The sequence below is a fragment of the Pseudochaenichthys georgianus genome, chromosome 6, assembly GCF_902827115.2.
Source record: "Pseudochaenichthys georgianus chromosome 6, fPseGeo1.2, whole genome shotgun sequence".
Taxonomy (NCBI): Eukaryota; Metazoa; Chordata; class Actinopteri; order Perciformes; family Channichthyidae; genus Pseudochaenichthys; species Pseudochaenichthys georgianus.
Window position 1 is genome coordinate 25621692 of NC_047508.1, and position 27168 is coordinate 25648859.

At 42.1% G+C, this 27168-nt stretch overlaps 1 protein-coding gene across 2 annotated transcripts; it reads left to right on the forward strand.

Moving 5' to 3' along the window:
* The first annotated feature begins 958 nt into the window (after positions 1-958).
* impdh1a (IMP (inosine 5'-monophosphate) dehydrogenase 1a) lies at positions 959-26950 on the forward strand. Of its 2 annotated transcripts, XM_071203383.1 has the most exons (16): positions 959-1051; positions 1717-1815; positions 2404-2452; positions 3100-3201; positions 3377-3451; positions 3602-3808; positions 22171-22258; positions 22382-22581; positions 23816-23906; positions 24023-24118; positions 24217-24360; positions 24508-24649; positions 24749-24892; positions 24969-25052; positions 25288-25304; positions 25445-26950. In XM_071203383.1, the coding sequence occupies exons 2-16, from the start codon at positions 1718-1720 to the stop codon at positions 25546-25548; spliced, it is 1641 nt and encodes a 546-aa protein (XP_071059484.1). In that variant the 5' UTR covers positions 959-1051; position 1717; the 3' UTR covers positions 25549-26950. The 2 variants fall into 2 exon arrangements, with proteins under 2 accessions (XP_071059484.1, XP_033941291.2); XM_034085400.2 differs by lacking the exon at positions 25288-25304 and having other exon boundaries at positions 25445-25552.
* Positions 26951-27168: the final 218 nt, after the last annotated feature.

Here is a 27168-nt window from a genome sequence, read left to right on the forward strand (position 1 = left end):
CTGCATTAATGCTCCCAATCCTCTTTGTAGGAGAGTGACGTCTGCTACTGTCAGAAACAGAGTTAAGCTCAGCAGGCACCAGGAGAACAGAGTAGAGAGAAGCTTCATAGATAATCAAGCAGCAGTGCACTCTGGGCCTCTTGAGGGACACGTCTGTGCCACCTCAGCAAGAACTGACTCTCCTCCCGAGGGGCTGCTCATGCCTCCAGCTGGGAGACACGGATTTCTAAATTCAGTGTGCTAAGACTTAATCAACAGGTTAGCTGAAAGCTCTGTGCTCCTGCCTGAGGGCCTTACTGGCCTTAAACTCCGGTGACCAGAGCTGAGAAACAGGAAAACAAACTCTGGAATTTTGTTGCTGCTTCTTCTGCAGTTTTGGGATTATTGAGAAAAATCATCTGGCCATACTGGATGTAAAACAGATGGCAAAACTGCTTCCTCCCAAGTTCAGCTGTGCATGAAAGGTATTTATGTGAACATGCACTCAAAGCTGTTTATCAGTGCTGGGAGCTGCTCGGACCACTGTTAACTTGCTGGTAAAGGTGTGAAGCTGTGTGCATGAAACAGGTCAGAAGTGCCGTGACTGTGTGTGTGTGAGTGTGTGTGTGTGTGTGTGTGTGTGTGTGTGTGTGTGTGTGTGTGTGTGTGTGTGTGTGTGTGTGTGTGTGTGTGTGTGTGTGTGTGTGTGTGTGTGTGTGTGTGTGTGTGTGTGTGTGTGTGTGTGTGTGTGTGTGTGTGTGTGTGTGTGTGTGTGTGTGTGTGTGTGTGTGAGGTGTTGGGGCCCTGTGGAGGTCGTAGCCCTGGATATCTTAGAGATGGAAGGTCATGGTTATGACCGGTTTGGAGAAGGGGACAGAGACACTTACCAAATCGACTACCGGAGGATCGTTGGGGATATGGAACCAGAGCGGCCTCGCATCTTAAACCGAGATGTGGAACAACCTCTTCCCTACGGGGCCTATGTCCCCCCCTCACCACATGGACATGGGCATGAGACTGCAGCCCAGCGCTACAGTGCTACACGTATCCAAGCTGGATATGAACCAGAGAGGTCAGTCTGTCACCACATGGCTCATACTATAAGATCTGAGATATTTTCACTTTCCAGCAGCACTGGTTGTGTGCTTTTAAAAGCCTGTTTATCAGCTCCCCGGGCAGAACACCAAATCCTCTTACCTGCACTGCCGTCACAGGTGTATATAAAGAGTGTTCACAGACAAGAACAGATCCCTTTTGTTATTGTTTTGGGTCACCAGTCCAACATTTGCAATAGTCTGCAGCCTGTGTTTAAGAAACAGAGGTGAAGAAAGAAACAAGATAAAACAACATGTTACGCACAAGGGATACATGCATACATGCACCAGTAACTGTGGTCCAGTGAAATATGTGATACATATGGTTTGGCGGTAAATGCGTGTATACCAATCAGAGTGGTTCAATGGTTGAATCCCCAGCCTCCACAGTCAACAAGGGCAAGATAATTAACCCCAAATTATTCCGTGAACTGCATGTCTACAGTGTTGAAGTGTATGTAAGACCCTCTGATAAAAGTGTCAGCTTGATGACATGTAATATAATGTCATGTATTATAATATAACGTTTGTGTCATCTATAAATTGTCCTGTATGTATACAAAAATATTCACACTTGACGTCACAAATTTCAGGTATATCATGTTTGCATGTGTGTGGCTCTCTGTGTGTGTTTGTACTCCAGCATGGCAGACTACTTGATCAGTGGAGGCACAGGTTATGTTCCTGAAGATGGACTAACAGCACAACAACTCTTTGCAATCGGCGATGGACTTACATACAAGTAAGAAATGCAAAAAAACACAAAACATAACAGATACATTTTACTACCTAATTTCATGGTATCATACACTGGCACGGATGCATTTGCTCACATGGTATGCCGTGCATGTGCACATACAGAAATACACAGTAGAATTATGCAATCAATGCCTTCCATTAAATGTTAAGTAATATCAGTGATGACACATCTGCCTGGGTATTATATTGTGGATTAGTATGTGTAATACTACTTTCAAGGATGGCTTTCAGACATTAATAGCAGTGGGTGAGTGTGTGTGCACATATCAGTGTGTTAATGGGTGTTGGTGTGGTTTCCTTAATGGAGGCTATATGCAGGGTTTATCAGTGTGCAGAGGATAAATGCAGACCAGTTCAGAGGGTTGACAGATTATGTCTGCTCACAGCAACCTCTAAAAAACTGATGCATTGTAGGAATATAATTTGCTCTGCATAGTTCACATCTAAAGCTACTTTCATCTTGTTTATGGAGGTCATTGTACTATTAAAATTATGGATTTTTCATTCATGTCATACTTTTTCAGTTCACAATATTGATATTCACGTGTGTCTGTTTTGTCTTTCTTCTCAGTGACTTCTTGATCCTGCCTGGTTTCATAGATTTTACTTCTGTTGAGGTGGTAAGTGTCACAACCCTCTCTCGCTTATCACTCAAGTGACAAACTGTTCCCTGGTGTTTGTATTGTTAGATTTGTTTTATAGGTGATGCACACAGAACACTTTCTTCATTTTTCATATTGCCCACAAATATCTTCTCATCCTTGGTCTCAATTAAAAAAAATGTTTTGCTGGTAAGTCAAATTCCTGACAATAATTCACAAGAACAGACAAGGTTTGCTGTAATGCTTGTAATGAATCCCTAACTCGTTGTTATGTTCCTTAGAGCACAGGGTTGTTTATTTCACTTGCTTTGTTTTCGTCTTTGCAAGCTCTGCTGGGACTTTAAATTAATGTCATGCCTACTTGCCTAGATCACATGGGTTATTGCTCGATAGCAGGTGTTAAAAACAGACACACCCATGCGTCACCTAACACTCAGCAGGTGGATTCAACAAGGCGGCCTCTAATCGGCCAAGCTGGCTTTTAGGCTCTTACACGGCATACAAAAACCAACCTTAACTTTTGGTTAACAAATGGGTCGCATTGTCCTGTAGCTGCAACACTGCAGGACCTTGCTTCTCAGTAGTATGCCATGTCATTTTAAATGTGTATTTATATCTTTGATTAAAGCTGATGTTTATTTTTTCCAAATGCACGTGATTTTTAGGATCTTACCTCTGCATTGACAAGAAAGATAACACTGAAGACACCTCTCATTTCATCTCCCATGGATACAGTCACAGAGTCATCCATGGCCATCGCCATGGCAGTGAGTAAAAACCCTGCACCACCTTAGACACGCCATACAATGTTTTACACTCAGCTTAGCATCGTCCTGCACCACAGACTCTACCAGGAATATTGAAGGCCTTAAATACATTTTCCGTGTTCATTCATTCATCAATTAATCCTTTCCTCCCATGTCCCTGATTGGTTGTTTTCAGTTGATGGGTGGTATTGGAATAATTCATCATAACTGTACTGCTGAGTTCCAAGCCAATGAGGTCCGCAAAGTCAAGGTAAGATGGACCAAGTTGACAAAAACATTGACATAGTCATCTGTGACACTGTAGCACCCATAACAACACTTTCTCCCAATAAGAAGAAAACGACTTACATTGACTGGCCTCGCTCTAACTCCTTAAAACTTGTGTTTTTGTTCTTGCCAGAAATTTGAGCAGGGCTTCATTACAGACCCAGTGGTGATGAGTCCTCGACACACAGTGGGGGACGTGTTTGAGGCAAAGACACGCCATGGTTTCTCTGGGATCCCTGTTACAGAGACTGGCAAGATGGGCAGCAAGCTGGTCGGTATCGTCACCTCCAGAGACATAGACTTCCTGTCTGAGAAGGACCATGACAGACCCCTGGAGGAAGTAGGTGTATGGCTGTTCATTTGTTCTATACTGTATATTTCGGCCCATTCCCAAACCACCCCCTACACCAGGGGTGGCCAACCAGTCAGAGGTTAAGAGCCACATTTTTTCTATGTTACTGCAAAGAGCCACATCAAACACACAGTCACTGATACCGCTCGTTTCAGTCTTTTTTTTATGGAGACAAGATTTCAACCACGTCACTGATGCATTTTTGTGGCATTGGGATATATATTTTTTAAATCCTCTTGAGCAGAGAGAGGAGATTATTGTTATTGATTAATGCATCAGTGTTTCTTAGGGTCAAAAACACTAAACTCACAACTTAAAATGAAAGCGTTTAGTTTATTTAATAAAAGAGCACATGTTCAATGTGAACAGTGACAGTAGTTATAGATTATTTGCAATTTGGTGCTATATATATATATTTAAAAAAAAAATTATATATATTTTTTAAACACCTTGAATTTCAGGGGGGGGGGGGGGGGGGGGCGCGGGGTTCCAAGACAATGGTAGGGGAAACACTGGATAGTGTTTAATCAACGATAGGTTTTCCCCCCCTCAAAGGTGATTGGTTCACTGCATCGCAGGTATTATTGTGATTGGTTCTTGGGCCACATCAAAATTAGACGCGCTGTCATCCTCTCATACTGACACCTGACACCACACATACACACGTAGCGTAGGGAGAGCCGGGACGAAAGTAACACGGGACCAAAGTAACACAGGACGAAAGTAACACAGGACGAAAGTAACGGAGTGATTTCATCCGAGCCCAAACAACTTTGACTATTTGATTATTTTTCGATACTTTTCTTAAAAAAAGGGAAACAGTCTTAAATGTAATTATTGTGCTTTATTTCACACCAGAACCATAACACAAACTTTTAAACAATGAGAACAATAAATAAAATAAATGACAATAATACGTATTAAATCAAATTAATACATTTCTTACAGACAGGCCTCGTGGTGTCCGTAGGCTTGCCCTCACTGTCAGAGATATAGCTTATATAATACTTCCAAATTTCGCTTCCGACGTCTTTTTTTGTCAACAAGCCGAGGCGCAGCGGCAGTTGCACTCCCACTTGCAGCCATGCTTCTCGTTTTCTCACATGCTCTGGCAGCTAGCGTGTGCACGAGAGAGGGGAGGCACTTGAGCGTGCTTGAGAGGGGCGGGACTGCAGGCACGCTGCAGTGCAGGGAGTGGAAGCAGAGAGCTGAACACACACGGCTCTTATTAAAACGGCGCTTTCTCACCGGAGTACTTTCCCCCGTCATTCTTAAAGTACCGATACTAATGAAAAGGAGGAATCGTAACGTTTTTAACGGCAGGGTATCGCGGTACCTTTCAAGTATCGGTACACCGTGCAACACTAGTCAAGAGTCAGTGTCTCTCCCCCAAACTCACACATATACAATTCAATATGAACTGAAGAGCCGCATGAAACTAGGCAAAGAGCCGCGGGTTGGCCACCCCTGCCCTACACCCTACCCCTCCGTTTGCGCGTTCACGCGGAGGGTCCGCCATATTGAGGGCTGTTCCAAACATAGGTTCCAAAGCAACGAGTGTGGAGCGGTGTGGAGGGGGAGTGGGCTATCAAGCCCTCAAACAGCGAGTCTGCAGCGGTGCTGACTTGAGACCGGTCTCTAGCATAGACTGGTCTCTAGAGAAGGGTCTAGATCAGGGGTGGGGAACCTTTTTCCTCTCAAGGGCCATTTCAAGTTTTTCAACATCCTCCGAGGGCCGTACAAATTATTGACCTCTGCTTAAAAAAACTAAAATCACAGCCCATTCATTTGGCCTTTTTTTCATGCTGTGCAAAGAAAAAGCAACCTCTTAATCCAGATATCTTACCATGATGATGCGTGTACATGCACGGTTGTGGCATGACCACCCAAACAGAAAGATATGGACACAAGATGTGTGCAAATGTATTTAGTTTCCTATCCATGTGGACATGATTTAAGTGTGGGGGGGGACCTAACCTCCTCTAGGGGGGTCCGGGGGGTATGCTCCCCCGGGAAGATTTGAAAGCATCAATCTGGTGCACTTTGAGAACAACATTAGGAGATCTATGGATACATATCTCAACACCCATATGAAACAGAACTGTAAACAGATTTACTTTTTCTTTATGGACATTTTACAAATCACTCCCCTTTCAAACTGTATTCTTGTTATTAATAACAACTTTTTTTTACTGTTATATAGTATTTTATACCTGTTTACTTTATTATCTTATTTTTTTATAATAATGATCATATAAAGATGTGCCTTTACCTCACTGGTTGGAGAAAAAGCTTCTTATATTCGTTAGCATAGCTAGCTAACCAGATGCTAATAACAACAAAGTTATTGACTGTATGATCAGTATGACAGTCATGAACAGATCGCCACTGGGCTTACAACTAAGACACAGCCACGCAACAACTGCGGCATGTGTACGGCTCCTTATGGGTAGGCTACTGCACTTTTTGGAAGTGCCGGAGCGGTGTTCTGGTGCTCTCCGTCAGCACTACACCCCTGTCAGACGAGACATATACCACGTGATGACACGTTAGGCTCGTGTTGTGTTCAAGGACCCTGACCTTGGCCAGGAAAAACAGGCACTCGCTTGTTGAATTTTTTTGCGGTCTTGATTTCTTTCATTTTTTTCTTTTTTGCGTGTGTTTATAAATTACCTCGAGGGCCGTACCAAATGGTCACGCGGGCCGTATACGGCCCGGGGGCCGGAGGTTCCCCACCCCTGGTCTAGATGCAGCCGCGGCCAGTACACGGCGGTACACGATGGTACACGACACGCCCACCTGACACGACACTACGGTGGCTGAGAAGGGTCTAGCTGCGGCCGCGGACAGTGGAGGTTGAACCAAGCCCCCAGGAGTGCGCCGGAGTCTTGTGGCCAAACGGCGGTACTACACTTTCTTTGTGGTCTCTAACCGGTGGATACTTTTTTTTAAACTAAATAAACTACCCAGTATGAACGTTCCCGGGTAGCAGTTCTCTTCCCTCCCTTCAATCTAACCCTTCCCTTCCCCCCATCCTAACCCTAACCACTCCCTACGTTTTTACCTAATCCTAATCTTCCTTCCTCCCTCCTAAACCACAAAACCTCTCCTACTGTAAGAAATTAAAATCAATGTTTATACTACATGGGCTGTATGATGTAAATCTCGTCAATTCGCTTTTAACGGTGGTGCCTCTCAGCCACCGTAGTGTCGTGTCAGGTGAGCGTGTCGTGTACCGCCGTGTACTGGCCGCGGCCGCAGCTAGACCATATTGGGGCCCTTTCTCATTTCATCAAATCCCCCTCCTCGACTCCTCGGTCCTCCGGTAGTGACCCGGAAATGAATTTCAGCGTGCCATGTTGAAGGACATCTCATTTCTCTAAATGCACTTCGAGGACCGAGGATCGAGCGTCGAGGAGGCTCTCTGGAGGAGCTATAACCGAGGATACACTGATGGGTCCTCCACGGTCCTCCACGGCTGCTTCGTGGATGCATTTCCGGCAACAGAGATGTTTCAAAGAATCGTGACGCACGGCCGGACTTATCTCAGCCAATGACAGCTCTGCATGCATCCCCTGGATATTATTTTATTAACTGCTTTGTTTACAGTGAGAACAGCTGTGAGGTCCGTGCAGAAAGCAGAGCAGTGTGTATAATATATATCACTCAGTAGAACAGGCCTACTCTTTTTTCTTTAGTTTAGTAGATATCTACAAACAAAGAGTCGATATTTTTCTAAAACCATTTAGTGCTTCACAATAAAATACACCACGGCTGTAGCCTGTTTTATATGCGTGTGTAGGTGTGTGTGGTACAGTGTGTGCATAGATGCAGCGGACAGACAGGTGTCAGTTGGTTTGGTGTCCTCTGCTTACTTTTAATACTTGTAAATAAAATCTTTGGCCCGTAATTTATTTTCCACATTGTAGCGACCAGAGGGGAGAGGGGGGGATATATCCAGTCTCTGATAGTGTTACGTTATTATGAGAGTGCTCTGCTTGATTCTGAAATTGTATATATTTATATAAATATATACATATATGTGTGTGTGTCCCCGCATATGTAGCCATTACTGTCTCATTATACCGCACTGTGAATGAATCAAAGTAAATATATAAGTCATCATGAACACATCTGTCCATCAGACAGAGGGCTCTGTGCCTCCTGTCATCATTAATGGACGTCTCTTTAAAATGACCGCTCAGAGGAGAGGAGTTCTCATTTCTCTAACCGCCTGCTGCTTCCCCTCCTCTCTCCTCGGTTCCCCTCCTCCGCTCGCATCTCCTGCGGGCGGGACTAAGTATCGAGGATAGGAGTCGAGGAGGGGAGTTAGAGAAATGAGAAAGGGCCTGGGGCTGCAGTCGGATAGTTTAAAAATCAGCTCCTAAGTTCTAACCCTATCGTCTATTCCTTGACCTCTGAGTGAAACGTCACGGGGTTAAGGGATAGTGGATAGGAGAATTCAAAAGGACTTAGGAGAAGAGACTGCGGTACTTTAGAAAATCCGAATGCACTTTCACTATCCGATGTGTTTATGATGCGCCAGCGGACGTCATTGTGTGCGTCTGCTGCTGTGGGGAAACCATGGAAACCACAGTTTTCTATACAGCGGACTACAACATGGATGTTTAATAAGAACGAGGGACTACTGTAAACTCATCTCGAGACTCTGCACCGTGCTCTGATGCTGCTGCTTTGCTTTATGAACGTAGACAACAGAGAAACATATTCTTCAGGACCAAAGTTGGAATTGAAATTAAAAAGGAAAGTGAAACTTCTGCTCGTCCCCCTCTCCCTCCGGTCCACATTAATATAAATGATCCCAATACGTATGATTGTATGAACTAAAGATCTTAAAATCAATACAGATGTATTTATTATAAACGTTAGTCCTTAACATCTATCACTGTGTATATCACCATTCAAACATCTTTTAAAAGTTGAACAAACCCCACACAGCTCAGTAAAGACTGAAATGTTGACTTTATTTGATAATTTCAGTGAAAACTAACGTTCATATTTCTCTTTTTGATTATAATACTGAAAGCACTTTGGCAACTTACCACCTATGTTTTAAAATGCTTAATAAGCACCGTAACTTTCATGATATAATTTCTCGGTCATAATCGGTTGTTTCCGTGAACGGCCGACTGTTGAGTGACGGCAAATGCTGCGGCTGCAAGGCATTGTGGGGCAGCATTTTCTCCTCTCCTCTCGGTGAGGGAGGTCCAGTGGTTCCTAAGCTAAAGGAGGTTATAAAGGAAGTTTGAAACCTCCTTTCCTATCATTCTCATCATTCTAGAGAATTCGAACGGCACTTATCATGGCTGCCACTGAGGGACTTCCGGGTCATTTCACTCCTTTAGGAAGGTTCCTATAGCTAAATGGACTATTCGACTTCAGCCCCGGGCCCTTTCTCATTTCATCAAATCCCCCTCCTCGACTCCTCTGTCCTCCGGTAGTGACCCGGAAATGAATTTTAGCGCGCCATGTTGAAGGACATCCCATTTCTCTAAATGCACGTCGAGGACCGAGCATCGAGCATCGAGGAGGCTCTCTGGAGGAGCTCTAACCGAGGATACACTGATGGGTCCTCCATGGTCCTCCACGGCTCCTTCGCGGATGCATTTCCGGGAACAGAGATGTTTCAAAGAGTCGTGACGCACGGCCGGACTTATCTCAGCCAATGACAGCTCTGCATGCATCCCCTGGATATTATTTTAGAAACTGCTTTCATCGCGACGCGATGTTTACAGAGAGAACAGCTGTGAGGTGCTTGCAGAAAGCAGAGCAGTGTGTATAATATATATCGCTCAGTATAACAGGCCTACTCTCTTTATTTGCTTTAGTTTAGTAGTAGATATCTACAAACAAAGAGTCGATATTTTTCTAAAACCATTCAGTGCTTCACAATAAAATACACAACGGCTGTAGCCTGTTTTAGGAGCTGTATGTGCGTGCGTGTGTGTGTGTGGTACAGTGTGTAGGTGTGTGTGGTACAGTGTGTGCGTAGATGCAGCGGACAGACAGGTCTGTTGGTTTGGTGTCCTCTGCTTACTTGTAATACTTGTAAATACAACTTTTGGCCCGTAATTTATTTTCCTCATTGTAGCGACCAGAGAGAGGGGGGGGGATATATCCAGTCTCTGATAATGTTACGAGTTATGAGAGTGCTCTGTTTGATTCTGAAATTGTATTTATTTATATAAATATATACACATATATATGTGTGTGTGCGTGTCCGCATCTGTAGCCTGTTATTGTCTCATTATACCGCACTGTGAATGAATCAAAGTAAATATATAAGTCATCATGAACACATCTGTCCATCAGACAGAGGCTGCTGAGCCTCCTGTCATCATTAATGGACGTCTCTTTAAAATGACCTCTCAGAGGAGAGGAGTTCTCATTTCTCTAACCGCCTGCTGCTTCCCCTCCTCTCTCCTCGGTTCCCCTCCTCGGCTCCTCCGCTCGCATCTCCTGTGGGCGGGACTAAGTATCGAGGATAGGAGTCGAGGAGGGGAGTCGAGGAGGGGAGTTCGAGAAATGAGAAAGGGCCCAGGGCTGAAGTCGAATAGTCCATTTAGCTTAGGAACCTTCCTAAAGGAGTGAAATGACCCGGAAGTCCCTCAGTGGCAGCCATGATAAGTGCTGTTCGAATTCTCTAGAATGATGAGAATGATAGGAAAGGAGGTTTCAAACTTCCTTTATAACCTCCTTTAGCTTAGGAACCACTGGACCTCCCTAACCGACAGGAGAAGCGAAAATGCTGCCCCACAATGCCTTGCAGCCGCAGCATTTGCCGTCACTCAACAGTCGGCCGTTCACGGAAACAACCGATTATGACCGAGAAATGATATCATGAAAGTTACGGTGCTTATTAAGCTTTTTAAAAACATAGGTGGTAAGTTGCCAAAGTGCTTTGTTTTGAACGTTCATCAGTATTATACTCAAAAAGAGAAATATGAACGTTAGTTTTCACTGAAATTATCAAATAAAGTCAACATTTCAGTCTTTACTGAGCTGTGTGGGGTTTGTTCAACTTTTAAAAGATGTTTGAATGGTGATATACACAGTGATAGATGTTAAGGACTAACGTTTATAATAAATACATCTGTATTGATTTTAAGATCTTTAGTTCATACAATCATACGTATTGGGATCATTTGTATTAATGTGGACCGGAGGGAGAGGGTGACGAGCATAAGTTTCACTTTCCTTTTTTATTTCAATTCCAACTTTGGTCATGAAGAATATGTTTCTCTGTTGTCCACGTTCATAAAGCAAAGCAGCAGCATGAGAGCACGGTGCAGAGTCTCTAGATGAGTCCGTCGTTCTTATTAAACATCCATGTTGTAGTCCGCTGTATAGAAAACTGTGGTTTCCATAGTTTCCCCACAGCAGCAGACGCACACAATGACGTCCGCTGGCGCATCATAAACACGTCGGATAGTGAAAGTGCATTCGGATTCTCTAAAGTACCGCAGTCTCTTCTCCTAAGTCCTTTTGAATTCTCCTATCCACTATCCCTTAACCCCGTGACGTTTCACTCAGAGGTCAAGGAATAGACGATAGGGTTAGAACTTAGGAGCTGATTTTTAAACTATCCGACTGCAGCCCCGGTCTCTACCTGACCGGAGTCACGCTGTGTGTGTCCGTCAGGAAACACGCTGTTTACAAGTAGTTCCAGCAAACATCCACTGATAAATTGCGATGTTAAAGGAATGGTCCACTCATTAGATAATTAATCAAAACTTCAGTATTTAGTGAAACATTATGTTTAAACCATACCCTGAAGAAATCAGCGATATTCCCCGGTAAATAATGATTTTATAGCTCTTTTTGATCAAAACCTGTATATTCCGCAACAAGTCCTCCAACTCATACGACCAAATGGGTCGATTGTTTTAAGCCCTTATTACGACCAAATATGTCGTTTGTTCAAGCGCTTAATACGACCTATAATTACGTTTTAAAATTGTCGGCCTCGAGTGCTCCCGTTGAATGCAAACGTTACAGAGGGTTGTTTATTCACAAATAACCCTCTCTGTAAAATCCTAAATTGTAGGATAGTTTGGCCATTAAAACGCTTTATGATTAGATTTCTAGCGAGAAGTATATATTGTACTTTTAGAATCCACGTCCAGTCGATATGTAGGATCTATAGTTTGATAGATATTACGAAGATGATTTGAGGTTTCGTCAGGAGAACGTGTATATGCGGCAAGCTTCCATGTAAAGTTACGGGTTGAAAACAGTATTTCCGGTCTCGCCGTTTTCATAATAAAACCAATGATCAAATGATTTAACAGTGATATCTGCACTACACATCCACTAAAAAAACATCAGTTTATCCGAGTTAATTATACGACATTAATTGGTTTAAATTGTGTACAATGTTTTTGTGTTTTTCCCATAGGTTTTTCTCTTTCGATTCTGAGAGACACATTTCTTTTTTCAGAGGTTTTGATAGGCTAAAATCACGCCGCAATGCACGTCGGGATATGGTGTTTATGTGATATGAAATCGGAAAACATTACAAATAATAATAATAATACTTTATTCCGAGTGTTCTTGCTTTTCTCTTTGAAAGTCATCACATAATGGCATTGTAATACACGGTGCGGCTGCATTAAATATTACATATCTGCCCTAGATATGTATTTATAGAGCCCTGATCAGAAGACCTTTTGACAAACTGGAAGAGATGCCGCCAAAACTGAATACGTGACGTTAACCATAAATATATCAACAATTAAACAACATCTTCCATTTCTTTTCACACAATACGTCTCCTTGCAGTATCAACACTAATTCGGCTGACTTTTATATTTGATCCAATTAGTAGATAGTATGTATTTACACCATAACGGTGCACAGCTGATCGAAAGGGACTTTTTTGTAGTTTTTAAAGATATTACTGATTTTCTGAACTACCTTTCCAACTCCTCATGCAGTTGACTGTTACAGGTCTATACAGGTTCATGGTACAATGCATAAGCTTCACATCGAGAGACTGAAACTGTATTTTCCTTTACCGTTCTGTTTTAAACTCACAATAAAGTGAATAGTCATATTATGTACGATATTATTATGTTTTATTAACTAGACCACTGGTCTAAACCGCACCTCCTAGTGGTTAAAGCACGTTATTGAATGTAGTTGTTGAATAAGTTATATTTATTTAGTTATTGATGAAAACATTTAAATATTAAGAGTAGCCTACATACAAAATAGGGGTCAATGATAGAAATATAGAATGGAAAATATCTAGAAGATACTGTAGTGATCTCTACAATAAAACAGTTTAGTGCAGGACGTCCAAAGACATTAACAGGAGGATGTGCATTTTACTCAGGTGTAACTAAAGTCTGATTTAAGGGTTGTTTATATTTCACATCATTAATCAGAATCTGCAAAGTAACAAAAATAAATGTAGTAGAGTAAAAATACCAGGTTAACCTCTGAATTGTAGTGGAGTAGAACAAAGTAGTACATGCTGCTGTAACAAAAACATTTCCCAACTTGGGATCAATAAAGTATCTTATCTTAAGATGATCGATGGCTACTGCCATATTTGCTAAATGTGCATCTGAACCTTGACAAGTGCATGTTTCAGGCTTATCAATTAACAACAGGAGGGGTCACAGACATAAGACCAGCTGTTAAATAAAGCTCTTCTGACCTTAGCTGTCATGTGAGTATATTAATGCTGCCCATAATGGACACAAGCAATTTTCACCCATGTATTAATTATATGTTTTAAATTTGATAACACCAATGTGTTTCGTATCCCCTAAACCTCCAGGGATGTATACAGTTTAATACTGGCAACTTCTAATTGTGGGAAATACGAAAACGTCTTTTAAAACTACATTTCCCAGTAGAGACGTGCCATAGAACATGTTGCGAAACACACAATAGGCAGCAAGTGTAATTCTGGGGGGGCTGGACCCGTCCAAGTCCAGTTTTGGATAGTCTGGCGTGGTTCCATTCCATTTCAAAGAGCTGTTTGACAGCGTAACCTTGTCGCACTGCCACTCCAATATCCAATCACAGAGCTTGAGGGCTAATCACGGGGTTTGTAAAGCAAGGCGGATGTTGTAGTCCCAAACGATAGCTGGGGATTCTGGGTAGTGTAGTGTCTTCGGAAACTCTGTAGTGTCTAAACTCCGAAAAAACAATTTGTTTCTCCGAATCGAAGGTTAAAAACACAAAAGCATTGTACACAATTTAAACCAATCAATATTGTGTAATTAACAAGAATAAACTGATGTTTTTTAGTGGATGAGTAATGGAGATATCACTGCGTAATCATTTGACAGTGTGGGGAATACTTCCGGTTTTATTATGAAAACTTCGAGACCGGAAATACTGTTTTCACCCACGCTAACTTTACATGGAAGTTGCCCCATATACAGTCCACGTTCTCCTGGCGAGACCTCAAATCATCTTCGTATATCTATCAAACTGTAGATCCTACACATCCACTGGACGTGGATTATAAAAGTACAATATACACTTCTCGCTAGAAATCTAATAAAAAAGCATTTTAATGGCCAAACTATTCCACAATTTAGGATTTTCCAGAGAGGGTTATTTGTGAATAAACGACCCTCCGGAGCGTTTGCAATCGACAGGAGCATGTTGTTTCTTACACGACCACTAGAGGGGCTACACTTTAAAACGTGTCTCTGGGTCGTATTTAGCTGCTGAACAATCGACCTATATGGTCGTTTTTTGTAGGAGGACAGGCTGATATTCCGTCTGGCCGCCGCCATTTTTGCCATTTTCAGTAGTCACGTGATGGTCGTGACGTCATCCATGCGTTCACTTTGTCAACACACGGAAACATGGCGGAGTATTTGAGTTCGGACTCGTCAGCAGAGGAAGAAGTTTTGACCAATGTGAAGAGATTGGATGGGGGAATTCAGCCATACATATCAGTATGACAATACGACACCCTCTGTCCTTAGACCCTCACATCGTACAAGGAAAAACTTCAGAAGAAAACCCACAGTTGAAAGGGGAATATGGGAGAAACCTCAGGGAGAGCAACAGAGGAGGGATCCCTCTCCCAGGACGGACAGACGTGCAATAGATGCCGTGTGTAAATTGAAAAGATAATACATTTGCAACATAAGTAGTCCAAATGTTTGGAAATGCATGTGTGTATAATAGGCCGGGAAAAACTGGGGGGAAATACACACTAGCCGGTACTACGCTATATGGAAAGGCCACCAAAAACTGTCCTGGCCTGGACGCTAAAGGACGTTAAAACGGGGCTAGCCGCTGAAATGGAAATGCGCTATAACATACCTTATTCTTACTCCGAGCACTACTTCTGCTCCTCCGTCGCTTCACACTTGCAGAGGGCGATTTCTCAACTGGCCGAACTGGTGTCCTGGTCGGTGATGACACCAGAAAGACCGATGGTACTGCATCGCCATTAAGTAATGGTTGTTCCATAAATCCCATGTTATGTTTTATCATACTCTCAGAGTAGTCGTCCGGAAATTTGAAATGTTCGCTGCATACATGAGCCTGTGAATCTTTCGGTTCGGGCCGGTGTTGCAGTATAACGTGAGTCATGACAACTGGCGACATTAGAGGCTTCTCAATACTCAAATTTCCCCTCCTCAACTCCTCGACTCCTCGGTCCTCCGGTAGTGACCCGGAAATGAATTTCAGCGTGCCATTTTGAAGGACGTCTCATTTCTCTAAATGCACACCGAGGACCGAGGATCGAGCGTCGAGGAGGCTCTCTGGAGGAGCTATAACCGAGGATACACTGATGGTTCCTCCACGGGTCCTCCGCGGATGCATTTCCGGGAACGGTGGCGGCGTGACGCACGGCCGGACTTATCTCAGCCAATGACAGCTCTGCATGCATCCCCTGGATATTATTTTAGAAACTGCTCTCATCGCAACGCGATGTTTACAGAGAGAACAGCTGTGAGGTCCGTGCAGAAAGCAGAGCAGTGTGTAAAATATATATCACTCAGTATAACAGGCCTACTCTCTTTATTTGCTTTAGTTTAGTAGATATCTACAAAGAGTCCATATTTTTCTAAGAACATTTAGTGCTTCACAATAAAATACACAACGGCTGTTGCCTGATTATGCTTTAGGAGCTGTAGGTGTTTTCATTTCATTTCAAACCTTTATTTAACCAGATTGGTCCCATTGAGATCATAGATCTCTTTTTCAAGGGAGACCTGCAGCATATAGGTCCCACATGAAACATAAAACAATAAGGACATTATACATTATATTTACAGGATACATAGTTATAGACATTTACAAGTGCCCATAGTATCAGCAAGCATTTCATTTACCCTAGCTTTAAAAACATGCAGAGGAATGAGATTGCTCAGTTTAAATTCTTGCTGAAGATTGTTCCAAGCATGTGTGTGGTAGGCCTATAGTGTCGGTGCGTGTGGTACAGTGTGTAGGTGCGTGTGGTACAGTGTGTAGGTGTGTGTTGTACAGTGTGTAGGTGTGTGTTGTACAGTGCGCAGGTGCGGCGGACAGACGGGTCTCAGTTGGTTTGATGTCCTTACTTTTAATACTTGCAAATACAACTTTTGGCCCGTAATTTCAATTCCCCATTTCAGCGACCAGAGAGAGGGGGGGGGGGGGGGGGATATATCCAGTCTCTGATTGTGTTACGTTATTATGAGAGTGCTCTCATACTTTAAATTGCTTATATTTATATAAATATATGTGTGTCTGTGTGTCCGCATCTGTAGCCTGGTATTGCCTCATTATACCGCACTCTCAATGAACTCAAAGTAAATATGTGGGGGAACAATGTTCAGCTGATCTAACAGAGATTATAAAATATGACGAAACACTCGACAGCTGATGCAGCTGTTGCCACGTAATAATGAACGGACGTCGCTTTAATATGACCGCTCAGAGGAGAGGAGTTCTCATTTCTTTAAACGTCTGCTGCTTCCCCTCCTCTCTCCTCGGTTCCCCTCCTCGGTCCTCCGCTCGCATCTCCTGTGGGCGGGTCTAAGTATCGAGGAGGGGAGTCGAGGAGGGGAAATTTGAGTATTGAGAAGCCTCTAGTCTATTATTTTCGTCATAGGAATCCGGGGCGTGTACATTGAGGACCCATTGTTGACTTACCATGTCGATCGCCTCGTTTGTCGTTCACGTTCATCTTTTGCTATATCTGCCTTCCTACGATCACTTTGATGCACATTCAGTACTCGTATGTGAGGTTGTGGGTGAGAGGTGGATATCGTGACGCTTACAGGGAGGTATCGAACATTACAAAGTAGGTGACTGTGTGGATGCATGTTCAAAATATTGCAAACTTGAATAAATCATTGAAATTATATTTGTGTCCGACTTTCATTTGTACATCGTTCTTAATGTGATGTATAGTAGCTCTGATAGCTGTCCATACCTTCAGACAGCCTACAAGTAAAACACAAGTCGTTTATTCACAGCCCGAGCGCTCATCGAGATGACTGGATCACTCATGACAGGTTGTGATCAGCTCCGATTAAATTGTGATATAAATGCTGTAGCCTACCTATTCTCCAGGAAGCACGTTTTGTTTATGAAATACCTGTACCCCTCTCATCACAACAAGACTCTACGCTGTGCAGGAAAAACAATTACATACATGAAAATAACCTTGATGCATGGAAATGAAACACACAAACTATCTTCCGTGGCTATACTGATATGTCACAGTAACGGTAAACTACAGAAACGTACGTCCAGCGGGGCACACGTTGAATACATATAATACAGTAGTTCTATTAGGCCTTTAACCCTATACGTTTAACCCATAAGAACCCGGACCCATTTCTACTTTTGGGGAAATTAAGGGGAACGTCATTTAGACTAAATAGACCACGAGAACACATTTCTGATAAGTAGACCCCCCTAGTGTCAAATATCTGAGATGTGATATGTCACATTGGGCTTTAATGGTAAAGTAACTCTTATTTATAACTTCATTAATGAGGATGATTTTTTTGGTTTACATGTGTTTGAACATACTTTGAATTGAATAATAAAGAATATGTTAACTAAATATAATTGAATCAGCTAAATGAACCGAGCAGATCATAATCATATGTGTAACTGTGCAGATATGTCACTCCGGGTTTCCTGTGAATGTTTAGGGTTAATGTCCCGATGTGACATCAGTGTCACAGCAAAATGTATGGCATTAGTTTCATATCAATGTCATCAATAAATGTTTCTACAACAGGTTATATGTAATCAGAATCAGAAAAGACACAAGACAGCTTAATGTTTAACAAATGACATGTCATGTAAGCATGTTTATTCTTAAATGGCTTGAATGTTAACTTTAGCAACAAAAAACCTTTCCAGATGCAGCTAGTTCTGTCACATGTGCTAGCCTGGCACATGGACATCTTGGACATGTTGCTATGGGAACACAAAAGCAAATGACAAGGACCATGACAGACTGTTCAGGGTGTGTCACTTGGGGACTTCATGAGATCAAAAAGGCTGAAGCTGTATGAGGAACTTTCCAGAACATTTAAAGTTCATGTGACACCTGTGTCTAATTCTGTGTGCCTTCCGTGTTGCACCATGAGGACCCACTGATATAACATGCTTAACTCTCTAAGTTGCAACCATGCACTTTGTGGAGGGCTAAGCGCCAGCTTGACATAGTTTTGCTTCATTCATAGAAGGAAAGACAACAGTGATAGTTATGTTTCAGAATAACATTTATTGGAAATTGTTAGAACAATCTCCCTGGTCCCGGCTCGAGCTTCAGCCTCTGATCCATGTGTCCTGAGCAGTGTCCTTCACATGCTGATATCCAGAGAGGGAGTCACACAGTCACAAGATGGAGGAACAGAAAGCAGTATTCAATGTTTACTTCAGATTAGCTCCACGTCAGAAATGAGCATGCTTGATGTCTCTCTCCATAGAGGCTGAGTCATCATGTTCATCACAGAGCTATCATCTGCCTCAAGCAGTCCTGATGCTCTTCTGGGTCATCACACGTCCTGTCATGTTCACAGCTACAGCTGGGATACCTTTGTTATCATGTTACTCTCATGCTGGAAGAGGACATTCAGGATTTTGCCAACAGAAATAATTGTGTGTGTGTGTGTGTGTGTGTGTGTGTGTGTGTGTGTGTGTGTGTGTGTGTGTGTGTGTGTGTGTCTAAGAAGTGCAGCCTTTACAGCTCTGCATTGACAGGGCTCCCCAACATAGTACGTGTGGTACCACATAGTGCAGCCAGTGCACTCGATCTTAAAATAAACAGAAAAAAGACATGTTAGAATATTGACAAACATTTTACATCACTCATCCAGAGTAAGCAGTAATGACGTTGTTTACATTTCATTAAGCAAGCAATGTATAGTTTTAGATCTTAGCTGTTTTCCTTTCTGTTCAGAGTCCATGCTCAGAAGTTTCTTCAACGGCTCCAGTGTCCTCCCAAAGTACAAAGACATGCACATGTGGTGAATTAAAGTAAACATTTATAATATCTGTTATAGAGAGTGTTCACCCAGTGATGTAGAGGTAACCAATCCAGGGTGTATCCCAGTCTTCCAGCCAAATGTTGGTCAGGAAATAAATACAACTTCTTACCCATTCATTCCCATGCATCAAGGTTATTTTCATGTATGTAATTGTTTTTCCTGCACAGAGTAGAGTCTTGTTGTGATGAGAGGGATACAGGTATTTCATAAAAAAAACGTGCTCCCTGGAGAATAGCTACAGCATTGATATCACAATTTAATCGGAGCTGATCACAACCCGTCATGAGTGATCCAGTCATCTCGATGAGCGTTCGGGCTGTGAATAAACGACTTGTGTTTTACTTTTAGGCTGTCTGAAGGTATGGACAGCTATCAGAGCTACTATACATCACATTAAGAACGATGTACAAATGAAAGTCGGACACAAATATAATTTCAATGATTTATTCAAGTTTGCAATATTTTGAACAGGCATCCACACAGTCACCTACTTTGTAATGTTCGATACCTCCCTGTAAGCGTCACGATATCCACCTCTCACCCACAACCTCACATACGAGTACTGAATGTGCATCAAAGTGATCGTAGGAAGGCAGATATAGCAAAAGATGAACGTGAACGACAAACGAGGCGATCGACATGGTAAGTCAACAATGGGTCCTCAATGTACACGCCCCGGATTCCTATGACGAGAATAATAGAATGTCGCCAGTTGTCATGACTCACGTTATACTGCAACACCGGCCACATTTCGCTAGCCACTGCCTCCGAATGTACTTCTTATGCTTACCTTTTGGCAACAGATGGAACCGAGCATTCCGTGGATTGTTCCTATCAGAATTGTGGCAATATTTCGCGATACAGTGAGGCATATTTGAAGAGAGAAACTACAGTAAATAACATGGAGATCAACGTGTCTTCGAAAACCAAACGCATGGTTTACGTCACGTCCGGAAAATGGCGGCGCCCACAGTGTTGATGTTATTTCGGTATATAATCAGTTTAAAATCACTGATAATGTCATCGGATTAAAAAAAAAAAAAAAAGACTGGCAGAGACTGGTCTGTTTTATCGGATGATAATTATTTAAAAATGAGTGTCATGAGCATACCATTCCTTTAACAACCTCATGATAACCTCATATGTTTTTAACTTAGGATCAAACCTTTGTTTAGTCTAGAAAAAGGTAAATGTGTGCATTTTATTATAAAGTTGTGTATATTTACAGACCGTTGCAAAAAGCTTATAAACATCAGGTTTAAAACTAAAAGAGCTTTGAAACACAATGAAAGATGTTTGGAGTTTTATTTGAGTTATTCATTTAAACTGTTTGTCTAGTACGTCCACACAGCAGCTTTTCAAAAATCTTGAAAATCTTGGAGCTGGGCGTGTCTGACAGCTTGGGGATTTTTTGCGAGCAATGCGACCAACAACCAATCACATGAATCTCCCGCCCCCGACATACAAAGCAAAAAACCCAGGGGATTTTATGCGAGCAATATATATATATATAAACTCCACAAACAGGCGAAAACCTACCAGTTTCACCCACTGTCTCTGCCACCTCCCTCCATGCCTGGTTCCTCCGGTTTGTATCCCGTTAATAGTTCTGGTCGTAAAGAACCGGGTGATTTTCTACCGTAATTTCTCGTTTGGAATATGAGGAAATTAACTGCGGTCTGGTTCTCCCTGCTTACACGCGGTTTGATTGGCTAGCGCTTCTACTGTCAGATTTGCATAAACGTGTTTGATTGGCTGGCGCTTCCAGCTCAGCTTCAAAAGTTGAACATTGCTCAACTTTTGAATCCTGGACATCCTGGAAATCTTCGCTTCGCTCCCCCACAATGCAGTTCGGGGAAAAACGAGGCAAAGTGACGTCATCCCCATTCAAAGTCAATGGGCAGAGAAGCGTTGGAAGCGGTGGAAGTTGCTTCTGAAGCTGCTGTGTGGACGTACCGTAACGGCCCGTCCACACAGCGGCGTGCGCTGACGCTTGCCGGCGGGCGTGTCTGAAACTCGACCAACAACCAATCACATGAATCTCCCGCCCCTGACACACAAGCAGCGGTTTGATTGGCTAGAGCTTGTACTGGCATATGATTCGATTGGCTGACGCCTCACCGAGGCGTCAAAAGTTGAACATTGCTCAACTTTTTCAGCGAGCCACGCTCGCTACGCTCCACGTCGCTTCCCACGATGCATTTCGGCTAAAAGTGACGTCACCCCATTCAAAGTGAATGGGGAAGCGTCAACGCACGCCGCTGTGTGGGCGGGCTGTAACGGTACGTCCACACAGCAGCTTTGAAAAAAATCTTGAAAATCTTGGAGCTGGGCGTGTCTGAAAGCTTGGGGATTTTTTGCGAGCAACGCGACCAACAACCAATCACATGAATCTCCCGCCCCGACATACAAAGCAAAAAACCCCAGAGATTTTATGCGAGCAATATATATATAAACTCCCCAAACAGGCGAAAACCTACCAGTTTCACCCACTGTCTCTGCCACCTCCCTCCATGCCTGGTTCCTCCGGTTTGTATCCCGGTAAATAAATGTGGCTGATTTGAAACCGTTGTTACATACAGTTACGTCATATCCTGTTTCTGCCGGAGAGAGGGGAGGCCGTTCCAAAGCTTGCTGCTGTATTTACTCCCTCCATCTGACAGGAGAGAGCCTCGTTGAGCTGCGAGTGTGGCTACAGACGGAGTTCACTCCATCACGGAGGGGTAGGGTCGAGGGAGTGGTTTGGGATTGGGCCATACACAGTATATGCAGCAATTATGTCAAAGAAGTGGGTGGTTTAGCGATAAACGTGTACTTTACTGTTTGAATCATTAAAATGTCTTTTTGATTCAGGCAATGACAAAAAGAGAAGATTTAGTTGTTGCCCCTGCTGGAGTCACACTGAAAGAGGCTAATGATATACTGCAACGTAGCAAAAAAGGTAAATATGTGAAGTAGGCCACGCTACTGTGAGGCAAAAGTACATTTATCTTGGATTCAAAAGCACATTTTGGAATTTCTCTTTCGTCCATCACTCACTTTCTTCCCACTCTGGCTCTGCTAGGTAAGCTCCCCATAGTGAATGACAGTGATGAGCTGGTTGCCATTATTGCAAGGACTGACTTGAAAAAGAACAGAGATTATCCTCTGGCTTCCAAGGACTCTCGCAAACAGCTGCTGTGTGGAGCTGCTATTGGCACGAGGGAGGACGACCATTACAGACTGGACCTCCTCATGCAGGCTGGAGTAGATATGGTCGTTCTGGTAGGTTGTGACTATAATATGATTAATCTCTGGGTTAGTTCTAGACTGGATTCTGATTGCATAGAACACAACAGTCAGATAATTCCTCAACCTCTTTATATAGGTAGGCCTAGTGCTGCGTACCGGTACGCCGAACCGGTACTGGACTTGTAAAAAGTTTCGGTTCAAGTCCGGTTAAAACCGGAACGTCAGGAACCGGTACTTGGACTCGCAAAAAAACTAGCACTTACGTATATTCTGGTGTCTGTGGTTATTTAAACATTCCCTGATAAACGTTATTCAGCGTCAATAAATGAGTGCTAATCCCAGTGTGCTCAGTGTCCAACATCACATGTCATTTCACCTTCGATTCACGGTTTGAAAACGTAGCATTTCGCCACATGCTAATGCTAACCGGAAGTGAAGAATTTTCAGAATAAAAGTATTAAGTAAATAGTGTGAACTTCCGGTTTTTTCAGAATAAAACTGATTTAAATTAAATAGTGTATTTAATTCAAAATTACGCCATATCAACATTGATTTTAATTTCTAACAGTATGTATGTACATCACTATGTATGTACTGTATAATGTACACATGTAGAGTTGTAGAAAAGACATGGTGTACAGACAGTACAGTACACTCTGACTGTACAGTCACTACAGTGTAGCCTATACTGTATAGTAGGTGTGTAACAGTGTAATGCGTATAGTCTACTCTACACTCTACCTTTCAGCAACGCTTTAGGGATTTAGGCTCAGTCAGCTCAGGGACTGTTCGGTTACTTTAGTTTGGTAAATGAAATAAATGTTTGAACTTTGTAGTAGTTCACTGTAGTTGCTGTCAGAAGTCATTTGTAGACATTTGTACTTTGTAGAGAAATGTAGACACAAGTTGGAAGGGAGCACAATAAACCTGAGGAGTTTGAATTTGAGTTGATTATGAGTTAATTTTCAATGAATAATTAGCTCACAATAAGTTCACTTTCGTTACTCACACAACTTGACACAAGCCATGGGTTCAGGTCCGGACTTATAAGTCCGGACCTGAACCTGAACCTCTGGACTTGAGTCCGGACCTGAACCTGAATGTGAGTCCAGGTACGCAGCACTAGGTAGGCCTATAGGATTCATGTCAAACTTTTTGTCCTTGATATTTTATATTGAATATGAACTATTCCAATTTCCTTTTTTGGTTTAAATTTGAGATACAGTAGGTCGCTCATTGAAACAAATTAACTTTCTTTGCATAACAGGATTCCTCCCAAGGAAACTCAGTGTATCAGATCAACATGATAAACTACATCAAACAGAAACATCCTGAACTACAGGTAGTCGGAGGAAATGGTAAGCTCTCTACTTGCCTCAGGGCTTTCTTGTGCATTTATGGTACTAAATCTCCCTATTTATCTTCCCCATATCTCTCATGTTAAGCTCTTTTCTTTGTGTCTATCTCCCTCTAGTGGTGACAGCTGCTCAGGCCAAAAACCTCATTGACGCTGGTGTCGACGCCCTAAGAGTGGGCATGGGATGTGGCTCCATCTGTATCACACAGGAAGGTATGATAAATAATGCAGCTATGTCAACAACAACCAGTCTATTTTATTATTACATGTAACACAGGTTTATACCATACACTATTGCTCTTGTTCCTCAGTGATGGCATGTGGACGGCCCCAAGGAACATCGGTGTACAAGGTTGCAGAGTATGCTCGACGTTTTGGAGTGCCAGTTATTGCTGATGGAGGCATTCAAACTGTTGGACATGTTGTGAAAGCTCTGGCTCTGGGCGCATCTACAGGTAGAAAAGCGTTCTAGTGCTTTCTGAAGTCTTATATGTTATCATTTGACTTTTTCCTCAAATAAAAACAGTATAGTATTTTTGACCTTGCCTGTTGTCTTCTGCAGTCAGCATAACTTTTTGTTGCCCTCATGTTTTTGCCCTCAGTGATGATGGGGTCGTTGCTCGCAGCAACCACTGAAGCCCCAGGAGAATATTTCTTTTCAGACGGTGTGCGTCTGAAGAAGTACAGAGGAATGGGCTCCTTGGACGCCATGGAGAAAATTAACAGTCAGAAACGCTACTTCAGGTGAGGGATTGGGGTTACAGAGGCCCTTTGAAAAATGTACAGTCATTGGATGTCAATGTGATACATTTATGTCTCTCTCTATGTGAATTGTGTATCCAGCGAGGGAGATAAGGTGAAGGTGGCTCAAGGTGTCTCAGGATCAGTAACAGATAAAGGCTCCATCCATAAGTTTGCTCCTTATCTCATTGCTGGTATCCAACATGGCTGTCAGGACATAGGAGCCAAGAGTTTGTCGATTTTAAGGTAAGCATGTGTGCGTGTGTATAAGCTATTTGGTGTGTAAGGGATTTCGATTTTTAACGAGGTGTCTTTGCACCAGGTCCATGATGTACTCTGGGGAGCTGAAGTTTGAGAAAAGAACCATGTCTGCTCAGATGGAAGGAGGAGTCCACGGCCTTCACTCGTAAGTCTGAACTTTGACCCCTAGATTCTGACCTTTCCCCTTCCTCTTCAACACCTGTGACTTTAACTCTGCAGTCCAATCTCTACAGACTAATTATATTAGTAGCAGAGGTAGTTTGTCTGTCCTCACCTGTTTCCTCTCTAAATATGTAACATTTACTTTATAACAGTTAAGGCACTAACAATCTAAGTGTGTATTTTCTCTTCCTCTTTTCTGACCCATGCTATCACATTAGATATTCTTTTGTGCCATGTAAGTACATCCCCGTCATAATCACACCTCCATCTTCTTCTTTCATTCACTCATCACCATCCAAGTTTGCTTTGTTATTGTTGAATTGTTATGGAAACATAGAAAACACTTACATTCTTTATTTAATTTGTCATGCTTAGTTACGAGAAACGACTTTACTGAGAGTGGAGGAAGAGGAAACACTCGCCTAGGACCAAATGTCCCGATCCCAGCAGCTATGAGCAGAGGCACCGGGCGCATGTGATCAAGCTCAACACCATTCACACTCCAACACTGTGTTGTCTCCTCATTGACCCCTCCCAAGATAAACAAAACAAAACACCTTAAGGTGAATTTGAAGATTCATCTTTGCACTCTTTCAACCACTCATGTCCCCACATAAACTCATTATCTGTCTTTATAACCCGTGGGGCCAAGGTCTAGTTAAGGTAATGTAATTAACTATTCTCTTGATCCCCTTCAACAAGCAAACTGATTTAATTAACTACTTTAGAACAAGCTTATCATTGCTGACGTAATAAAAGGCCCCTTTCTTGTTGGCCTTCAAACTGCACCATATAGATACTGGATTATACAACAAGGCTTGCAGAGGTGCAGCCCTATGCCTCCATGCACATTTTGTATTTATAACAAGATATTTTTGCAGAGAATCTAGCAGTTAGATATTTTATTAACAAAAGAAGGATAAAAGGTATTTGGCATAAAGTTTCAACATTTTATTTTATTAAAAGAGTAAAGAACCAATGTATTTGATGGTTTCACTATCAGCTCTCTGCTGACACCTTGTGTATAAAGCAAACCAAGCCTGAAAGAAACTCATAGTAGGTCAAGTAACATTTTGTTCTCTTTAGCTTCTCACAACACCAGTTATATCTTGCTTAAGCAAATACTTTGCATGTAATTTCACCTCTAGCCGATGAACTACCTAAATGTACTGCTGCTATTTCAGAAGGGACCAAAGCATAGCATCAGCTTTAATTCATACATACATATTTGTAACAAGGAGCGCTTTAAAGTGATAATGTGAAATCGCACTCTAGATATTCCGCTGTTCACTTTATTTGGCACAGAAAATACTAATCAACACAATATGTGATTGACAAGACTGAAGACTACACATTTTAGTGTGATTATAATTGACAAATATCACTGTCATTTTGCATTTCCAATACAGATGAGTGTCACATTGGTTCTACGTGTTTTGATGTTCCATAGTTTCATTTTGCAAAAAGGACATGGTAAATTAATTAAATAAAAGGTTTATATTTGTATATAATACATAACATAGGTAGTTATTTGTCCTTTTTTCAGGCTCAGTCTTTAAACAATTAAATGCTGAGTCAATGAAATAGAGCTATGAAGTCAAGTTGGATTTATTTCTTGATAAAATTGTGAGCAAATGTGAATCCAAGTAATAATTTATCTAATTTATCAGTTTTTAAATGTGATTTATTTGTCTGGGCGGTACTTACCATCTTTGGTATTACACATGTTGGTCCACGATTAACAGTGGGACTTTATTAGTAATGACATGCAGCTAAAGAGCTAAGCTATTGAACTGGCTGACCAAATTATTTTACAGTTCCTAATAATTTAAATATATATATATGACTTGTATCTTGTAATGTATATTTTCTTCTATCACTCATAAGGCTTTCAAATTAAAATCTCTGTAAATAGTGTTGCATGAATAAAGACAATTCTGACAAGGTCATATTCATATTGTTTTATTTTCTCTCTTATATCTCCAGAAAATCCCACATTTGACTTATTTGACTAATAAGTGAAATGTGTTGTTACCAATAGATAACACTATTTTCAAAATGTTACTACTTCAATTTTAAATTCAAGCCTCTCACATTAA

Bases quoted from the DNA above. Each gene is read 5' to 3' on its own strand.
- impdh1a (XM_071203383.1), top strand. From the start codon at position 1,718: ATGGCAGACTACTTGATCAGTGGAGGCACAGGTTATGTTCCTGAAGAT. The intron at 22,259-22,381 runs GTAAATATGTGA...TGGCTCTGCTAG, and splicing joins ACTGCAACGTAGCAAAAAAG to GTAAGCTCCCCATAGTGAAT. The intron at 23,907-24,022 runs GTAAGCTCTCTA...ATCTCCCTCTAG, and splicing joins ACAGGTAGTCGGAGGAAATG to TGGTGACAGCTGCTCAGGCC.